Source organism: Gossypium arboreum, chromosome 8, assembly GCF_025698485.1.
Source record: "Gossypium arboreum isolate Shixiya-1 chromosome 8, ASM2569848v2, whole genome shotgun sequence".
NCBI lineage: Eukaryota > Viridiplantae > Streptophyta > Magnoliopsida > Malvales > Malvaceae > Gossypium > Gossypium arboreum.
The window spans coordinates 94,272,916-94,282,619 of NC_069077.1; the positions used below are offsets into that span (position 1 = coordinate 94,272,916).

Genomic DNA, 9,704 nt, shown 5'->3' on the forward strand with positions numbered 1-9,704 from the left:
ATTTGTCTGTAGTCGATGCATAAACGTATAGATCCATCTTTCTTTTTCACAAACAAGACTGGTGCTCCCCACAGAGATACACTAGGTCGAATAAACCCATGATCCAGTAGCTCTTGAATTTGGGCCTTAAGCTCTACAAGCTCTTTCGGTGCCATTCTATAAGGGGCGATGGACACCGGAGCTGTACCATGAAGGAGCTCAATTCCAAACTCCACTTCACGTTCTGAAGGTAACCATAGTAACTCTTCAGGAAAGACGTTAAAAAAATCCTTAACAGTCTCGATATCCTTTATCGATGAGTCCCCAACATCTGAAACACTGACGTAGGCTAAGAACTCCTCACAACCCTTGCTAACCAATTTCTCGACCCTTAGTGTAGAAATTATATTACTCAAATAATTTCATCAGTCCCCAATTACCATTACTTCCTCATTTGCCTCAGCTCTTAGAACAACTCGTTTAGTGGCACAATCCAAGCTTAACCAATGTTTAACTAACCAATCCATGCCCATTATTAAATCAAATTCTCTGAAGGAAAGCTGAATTAGATCAGCTAGAAAGATAACTCCTTGTATCTCTAAGGGAATATCTCTAAAAATGGTCTGCCCCAACGGACTTAGAACCGTAATCTCACTCATACTATTTTCAGCTTTAATCCTCAATATCTTAGACACAAAGCATGCTATATATGAATGGGTAGACCCAACATCAATCAATGCAGTATAAGGTACACTATGGATAAAGAACGTACCCGTTATGACATCTAGAGCATCTCCCTTCTCTCAGCAACATGCAGCGTAAACCAGTGCTAGCTTCCTCGCCTCCGTACGACCAGCACCTCTACCCGGTGCTCCACTACCACGGCCCATAGCATTTCCACCTCTAGTTTGACCTCGGCCTCTCGGTGGCTGCTGACCACCCCGCTGAACATTACCAAAACTAGTAGCTTGCACCTGATCAGGCCTCCGTGGACAATCCTTGACACGGTGCTTTAATGATCCACATCTCAAACATGCACCCATCTTTTTCCAACATTCGGCCTGATGGTGTTTCCTACAATCAACACAAAACTACGGTCCAGTAGTAGCAGCAGCAGGGGTCCTAACTCTGATTGGTCCATCACCTCTAGGCTTTCTCTTAAACCTCTGAAAAGAATTTGAGCTCTCAACATCCCTTTTACCTCTGTCTTTCTCTCTATTCTGGCGCTCAACGCATGTCACATCCTCGGTGATTTTTGCCTTGTCAACCAGTGCTGTGAAATCCCACTCCCTCTGAGGAGCTATTAGAACCCTTAAACCATCCCTGAGGCCATCCTCAAATTGAACACACCGCTCATATTTTGTTGCGACCATCCCACGTGCATAGCGGCTCAGTCGTAAAAATTCGGCCTCATACTCTGCCACTGTCCTATCTCCCTATGTTAAGTTCAGAAATTCCCTTCTACGGGCATCCACATAGCTGAAACCCACGTATTTAGCCTGGAAAGTAGTCTTGAAAAACTCACAGGTCAAACAATCGGCTTGAGTGCCCTCATTAATAGTAAGCCACCATTGGTAAGCCTCGTCTCTTAATAGAGATACTGCACCTTTTAGCTTCTGATCAGGGGTGCAGTCAAGGTCATCCATAATCCGTTCTGTGTCCTTAATCCAATATTCAGCCACATTAGGGGTAGCTCCAGCAATACCCCTGAATATCTTTGCCCCATTAGACCTAAGTCATTTCGTAACTGACCCACAGCCTCCAATACCAACACCAGGCCCAATGACTGGAACGGTGGAAATGTGCAAGTGTACACAATTGTAACAAGTAATAAAGTGACAAGTAAATTCGAGTTATCGTACCCACAGGGATTGTAAAAAGTAATATTTATGAAATTAATTAAAACACTTTGGTGAGGTAAAAATAATTTTGGTTGAAAAAGAGTGATTTATAAACTAAGATTTTAAAACTAAGCAAACAATTTAAATAAATAAAAAAGAGTTCTAGTGCACGATTTCAATTAAGATTTAATCAAGATGATATAATTGTGTTGGATTAATTATACCTATTTAACTTAGAAATATTAAATTCGTGCTTATGCTGTTATGAATAAATTCACGTCAACCCAGTAATTTGCTAACTTATGAACATATTTACTAATTAAAATTCCATTTATCTCTTGAACATATCCCTATGCCAATTCAACCGACTAAACAGATTTAATAAAGTAAGCATGATATCACACATACATACTTATTGAATTAAATTATCTCTCGCATATTCCTATGTCGATTCAACCGGTTAATTCAACTTAATAAACATGTAAAAGATTATGTGAAGTAACAAAGTAGCCATACCTTGAAACAATTTAATCACAACAATCTTGCAAGTTATGCAAGGCATATGTATCGCCAAATACAATGCTAATTTAATTTTCAGTTACCTTAAAAGAATTAAACATGCACTGATTAAGTACTGAGTCCATTAATTGCAATTTCAATCTGTTTAAACAATTAATTCTTTAGTTATCTAAACAATTATAATGCCAAATAACCTAAGCATGATTTTACTTAATCAAGCATTTCACTAAGGCCTATAACAGCATAAACACTATTTTAATAATTCAAGTAGGCAAAATATAATCAACCCAACACGAATTAAATTCAAGCTAAATTGATTAAAATAACCATTTCAACAAAAATATTTTTCATAGATATGTTCATCATAAAAACAACAGAAATTAAAAAGAAAGGGAACAGAAAGCAAATCTAGTGTTTCTCTGCAGCTTGACTGTTGCTCTGTTCTTAGTTTCCATTGTCTTCGCCGAGCAAGGCTTCTATGAATCCTTGGTTGCTGCCCAATATGGCTGAAGAACACCTCTTTCTCAAGAGAGGAAATTGGCACAAGAGGAAGGGAAAATGGGATGGAAAAATGGAGAGGAAACTTTGAGAGAAGTGAAGAGAGGATGAGAGAATGTTGTGGAATGAGGGATGTTGAGGGATGCTTTGAAATGGGAAGCATAAGGTGGCTTTTATAGCTAAAGAGGGCTGGTAAAAATAGCAAATTCAGCAGCCAAGAGAGCCCTCCCACGGCCGGCCACACACATGGCAAGGTTGAAGCTTTCAACCTTGCTAAAAATAGGCCGGGGCAAATCTACAAAGCCTAAAATAAAGGTGGGGTTTGAACGTAATTTGGAGGTTTTCAAGGGCCTTTTTGCAAGAATATTTTATCATCTAATTTTCTGATTTGGGTCAGCCAGTGGACGGTTCAGGTCAGCCCAATTAGTGGCTAGTTCGGCTCACTTCATTCGGTTCAACCAGTGCGGTTCACTAGGCCCTTTCTTCATAATTAATTAAAATTAATTCATTTAACCTAAATTAAATAGGAAATAAATTAAAATTAATTTAATTATGAATTAATACACATTTCTGGACCATCTTGGGCTGGAAATTAATTGGCCTCAATACTTCAAATTGCTTTCGGTTTTGTTCTTCTCGCAGTGTTCACCGGGCCCTTTTTCTCCAATTGTGTAATTCTGTCAAAAATAACCAAATTTTTTCAAAATTAACTATAAAATTAATTAAAATTCATAATTTTCATATTTTTAATATAATTTAATTATTTTATATTATTTAATTATTTTTGACAAGAATTTAACCGAATTTGCATGAATTTAAGTAGAATTGGGTATGTAAAAGAATATAAATTTTGGTGTTTCCACACCCCCAAACTTAATTCATTGCTCGTCCCGAGTAATGCGAAAATTTTGAAAAGAATCTCTCGGAAACACCTTTGAAAAATTCTTTCAGAACAACATTTTTCCCAAAATTATGAACTTAAAATACTTATGCTCAAAGACAAGAAATCTGTTAGTTATGCTACTAAAGTATGCATATTGTTCAAATTAAATTCAACCACTTATTATTATAGCAAAATTTAGACTAAATGCTTCTGTAATAAAGACATGTTAATCCTTACCAATTTGATTTTTATTCCTTTATTAGAGACTAAGCTGCAATCATTAAGCTTAACTTATGTCTTCATATGTTGATCGTAGCAATTTCTCTCCACTAATGTAGGTAGCATGAGGACTTTGAATCAATAGGTCTTTATCGGGGTTGTAACGTGGCTAGGCTAGGGGTAAGTGAAAGATGGATAAATTTTGATTTTAAAAAAAACCCTAGACTCAGCGTCAATTGAACCTTCAGAGTTTTTACCTTCGATACACCAACTTGACTTTCATATGCTCTTTTTCAAATATATGTGCCTTTTCTTTTCTTTTTTTAAATTCAATTAACATGAGCACTTACTTTGTGTACTGCAATTCTCAAGCAATTGATACTTCTTGTCAACTCCCCCAAACTTATTTTCGAACAACATCTAGAATATTACTGAGTCTAGTGTTTGGGACAATTTTAAGATTATTAAGCGAAAAGTAATGGCTAATTATTATAAGGGTCGGAATAAAATCAGGCCATATAGTCTCAAAGTTGGGTTTCAATGGATAAAATATACCATGGTGGGCTTGAAAGGCTCAAACGGTCCAAACAATAATTGCCTAAATATTTTCCAACGTTTCATGCTCCTTAGGATTTTGCCTCAAGAAACTTACTAAGTCAATTCTAAAGACTTAAACTTTCATGCATACCTAACTTTCCTAAAGAACTAAAAATTTTATGGTACGAATTTGCATGCTTTATTAAAAACACATTCATGTCATTATTAAGCTAACATTTTTATTGAAATAATAGAACTTTATTCATACTTAAATTGAGCATACTTAACAGAATTCAAATTTCTGAACAAAATATATCTTAATCATAATTAAAAGAAAAATTTTATCCTAAGTGGAAATAATTCAATTTCTCGATCCCCCAACTTAAAATGAACAATGTCCCCATTGTTTAAAGTGAATAGATACTATACACCAGGTAGGATTTTAGAAAAGAGGAGGTGAGTCAATTTGACTGCTTAAGTACCAAGCTCTTTCTAAATCCAATCCTAGACATGTATATATCTATTGCCACACTTTAAATTTTGTGACTTGCTTACATTTTATTAGTGATTTTCCTCTCTTGTTTTATTATGCAAAAAACAGAAATAAATTCCTAATTAAACTTAATCCTAAAATGACCTAAGAACAGAGATAAGATAAAGTCAAGATTCTGCCTTTATTTATTTGTAGACCCTTCCGTATTTGACTCATCTTTTGCTCCATCACTATTGCCTTTGCACGAATCACTTCGCTCCTTTTTCGAGAGTGGAGTCCATGGCTCGAATATGAAATCTGGAAATTCAGGCACAAAAATAAATGGGTCATTGTATATTTTCTTAAAAGCACTTCTCATCGAGTCATCCCTTATTTTTGAGTATCTTCAGTAAGCTTGTTGCTGCCATTGCATATGTTGCATTAAGTCTATCAGTTTTGATAGCTCATATCGAAGGTCTGGGCTCGACGATTTAGCTCGAAACATTGAAGTTCCAGCATCTGATTCATCTTCTGGCTCTACTGGGTCCACCTTATCAGGGACTTCAAATGATTGCATCGTGGGATCTTCTTTTTCATCAGGTTCCTCAGGCTCTTCACTTTCTTCAACTCGTTGTTGTAGAACTGAGTCTCCAGCTACTCGGTAGAGGTCCCAATATGTAATTGTGTCTTGGGTGTACCCTATCTTCTTGACATTAGCAACAATTTCTACTTTCAAGCACAGAATAGTTATTGTAAAGGAGATGTAAGCAGGGCCAGAACGTCTAGCGGCACAGTTTCGAATTTCTTTTAGGATGATCTTTCCCACATCAATGGTCTTACCCGTTAAGATTGAGTATAGTAAGACCATTAGCTCCAATGAAATTGTAGTCCCATGTGAGCTAGGCAAAATGCTGAAACGGATGAAATAAAACCATACCTTTGCAATAGGTGTTAAGTATTCTCTTTGACACGTGTGGGTTCCTTGTTTCGACACAGTCCAACTGTAAGCTCCTCGAGAATTTCTCGCAGATTTTTAGGCTTGATATTGCTCATCAATGTGGAATATTCATCGTTTTTGAGATCTGGTAATTCAAAGAATTCATTAATATCATTTGAATTTATCGGTACCATGATTTCGCAAACTGGAACTTCTATCATCTCGCTTGAAGTTAAATTTGCATAAAACTCACGAACTAGTTCCTTATCCACACTTGGTCTCTTTTCACAGAACAACTCCCAATTTAGGGTTTCAGCAACTTGACGAATACGTGCCATAAAGTCTCGGTAGTTGCTCTCCTTTAAAGTGAAGCCTTTTTCTGGATGCATCTGTTGGTTTTTAAAGATACTTTCGCATCTCACTTTGGCTTCTTCATAGTGGAATTTGTTCTGTGTTTCATCAATTTGAGCGGAAGCACGAGTTCTCTTACGAGGCATGTTTAACCTGATCATAAGATGGAAAAATTAGTTTCTCAATAAATTTTAATAAAAATTATTAGTAATTCAATGATTTGAAAAATTAATTAATTAAAATTAAAATTAAGAAAAACTAGGTCTTATCACCTTTTTTTGTAAAAATATAAGAACTCTAGGAATTAATAATAATAATGAAGAAAAAGATGGGAATTTAAAAGAAGGGTTGGAGGTTTGTGGCTTACGGTGGATGGAAGAGGAATGCCGCACAAGCAGCTAGAGCCTGTGGGCTTGGTGTGTGTGGGAGCAGCGGTGCATGCAGAGATGGGCTGGTAGCAACACAGTGCTCAAAGACGAGTGGGACTCGGTAGCGTAGGATAGTCGGAGGGCAAGTACAGCCTGCAGGTGAAGGCTGGTGCGAGTGAGGCTAGGGCACTGAGGCAACAACAGCGTTGTCTTGTGGACATGAGTGCGATGGAGCTAGGCGTGTCTTTGGTATTTGCTTGAGCTCTTCTTTGCTTGGGGTTTGACACTTGGGTATTTTGGTGCTTTGGGTTTTAAGTGTTAGGTGAATGGGAAGATGGATAGTATTTATAAGGGGAGAAATAGGAATTAGAGTAGAATTCTTAAAACAATTTAATTAATAAAATTCTAAATTCTAATCATATGTAAAGATAACAACAATTAATAATTATAATTGCTATTTAATTTATTAAAACAAAGATAAAATCCTAATTTCATGCTAAATTGATAAAGATTAATATATAAATAGATATAATTATATATTAAAGATTATCATCTTATTATAAAAACTTATCAAACAAAATCCAAAAATTCATAATAATTAATATATATTTAATGGGTATAATTATATATTAATAATTATCATTTTTAACTAAAGACATTTATTCTAGAAGCCTTTTAAAATATTTACAAAAGAGGCATCTAGTTTTTATTATTTACTGAAGAGAGCAATTAAATTTTAAAAATAATTCAATTTAAGTCCCTAGACTTAATGAAAATTAAAAATTGAGTTGCAAATTAAAAATTGGATCAAATTGACCCTTTTATTTGGAAAAAAAAATTATTTTATTGATTAGGGAAAATTTCTTGGAAAATTATGTTAAAATAAATTCCCAGGAAAGATTGGAGGGGTCACAAATGGTCCCGCTTAAGTTCCAACCTCCTAGATAGAATTTATTTAAACATACTAAGCCCGAAAAATAGACCCTAAATTATTTATTAAACAAAACACGAAAATTATTAAATATCTGACAAAATGAACGAGACGTTATCCCGTTTGGTTTTATTCCCCCAATAGTGTTTCAAACGCTGCGCATTAACTTGAAAATTACCTCTCTTACCTCGGAGTTCAACGACTCCGTATGGATAGACTCTGTGAATTGTAAATGGACCAGACCAACGTGATTTTAGCTTACCTGGAAAGAACTTCAATCTTGAGTTGAACAACAATACTTGTTGACCTGCTTCAAATTCTTGAACCCAGATGTGTTTGTCATGCCATTTCTTGAGTCTCTCTTTGAGTAATTTGGCATTTTCATATGAGAACATTCGGAATTCTTCTAACTCATTTACTTGGAACATCCATCTTTCTTTTGCGAGCTTAGGATCTAAGTTGAGTCGTCGAAGAACCCAGTAATCTTTGTGCTCTAACTCCAAAGGTAGATGACATGCTTTACCGAAAACTAGCCTATAGGGTGACATCCCTAAAGGTGTCTTGTACGCTGTCCTGTAGGCCCATAAAGCGTCATCTAGTCTTTTGGACCAGTCTTCTCGGTTCAGACAAACTACCTTCTCCAATATGCCCTTTGATTTCTTTATTTGCCAGTTTAGCTTGTCCATTCGTCTAATGATGGTAAACCGTTGCAACCTTGTGTTTCACCCCATGCTTGTCTAGTAACCATTTTAACCACTTGTTCACAAAGTGGGACCCTTCATCACTAATGATGGCTCTCAGGGTTCCAAACCTCGTGAACACGTATTTCTGTAAAAACTTCATCACAACCCTAGCATTGTTTGTCGGATATGCCTCTGCCTCAACCCACTTGGACACATAATCTACTGCTACCAGTATATACTTGTGACCAAAAGACGAAGGAAAGGGCCCAAGAAAATCAATACCCCAAACATCAAATAATTCGACCTCAATGATGTTTGTTCGAGGCATCTCATTTCTGTTGGTGACATTTCCAACTCTTTGACATCGGTCACAACTCTTTACATATGCATATGCATCCTTGAATAGTGTTAGCCAAAAGAATCTAGCTTGTAATACTTTGGCTACAATACGAGTTCATCTGAAATGACCCCCACTTGGGGCTAAGTGACAGTGGTATAGAATCTACGGTATTTCTTTTTTGCCACGCATCTCCTAATCATCTGATCTGCACACTTTTTAAACAGGTATGGTTCCTCCCAGAAATAGTACTTCACATCGTGATAAAACTTTCTCCTTTGTTGATATGTTTTATCATACGACATTAAACCACAAGCTAAAAAGTTAGCAATATTAGCAAACCAAGGGGTATTATGGACATGACTTACCTTCAGTATATGTTCATCTGGAAATTTTCTTGAATCGGTACAAGTGGAGAATTCCCTTATTGCGGCTCTAATCTGGACAAGTGATCTGCTACTTGGTTTTCTACTCCTTTTCGATCTTGAATTTCCAAATTGAACTCTTGAAATAGTAGTACCCATCGGATCAACCTCGGCTTAGTGTCTTTCTTGGCAAGGAAATATTTAATTGCCGAGTGGTCTGCATAGACAGTTACCCTGGTACCTACAAAATAAGATCGAAACTTGTTGAAAGCAAATATGATAGCAAGTAACTCTTTTTCTGTTATCGTATCTTGTCAGAGTTCGGCTTGCATAGTAGATGGGATGAAAAACTTTGTTCCTTCGCTGGCCCATGACAGCTCCTATTGTGAAGTCACTTGCATCACACATCAATTCAAATGGCAAGTCCCAGTCTGGTATGACAATTATGGGTGCCGTGACTAATCGATTCTTCAAGTCATTGAATGCTTTTAAGCATTCTTCATTAAATTTGAATATCATGTCCTTCTCCAATAACTTTGGAGAAGTCCTTGATAAATCTTCGATAGAACCCAGCATGGCTGAAAAAGCTCCTAACACCCTTTACAGATGTTGGAGGTGGGAGTTTCTCAATAACATCTACTTTCGCTCTGTCTACCTCGATCCCATGTCTTGTTATCCAATTACCAAAACGATACCTTCTTATACCATAAAATGGAACTTTTCCCAGTTAAGGACTAGGTTTGTCTCTTCGCATCGCCTAAGTACCTTAGCTAGATTGGCTAAG

General features: G+C 36.4%; 1 protein-coding gene across 1 annotated transcript; it reads right to left on the reverse strand.

The window, feature by feature from the left end:
• Positions 1-1,070: 1,070 nt before the first annotated feature.
• Positions 1,071-1,625, reverse strand: LOC108475287 (uncharacterized). Its single transcript, XM_017777256.1, has 2 exons — positions 1,470-1,625; positions 1,071-1,415 (listed from the first exon to the last, which is right to left on the reverse strand). Exons 1-2 carry the CDS (start codon positions 1,623-1,625, stop codon positions 1,071-1,073), a joined length of 501 nt encoding a protein of 166 aa, XP_017632745.1.
• Positions 1,626-9,704: the final 8,079 nt, after the last annotated feature.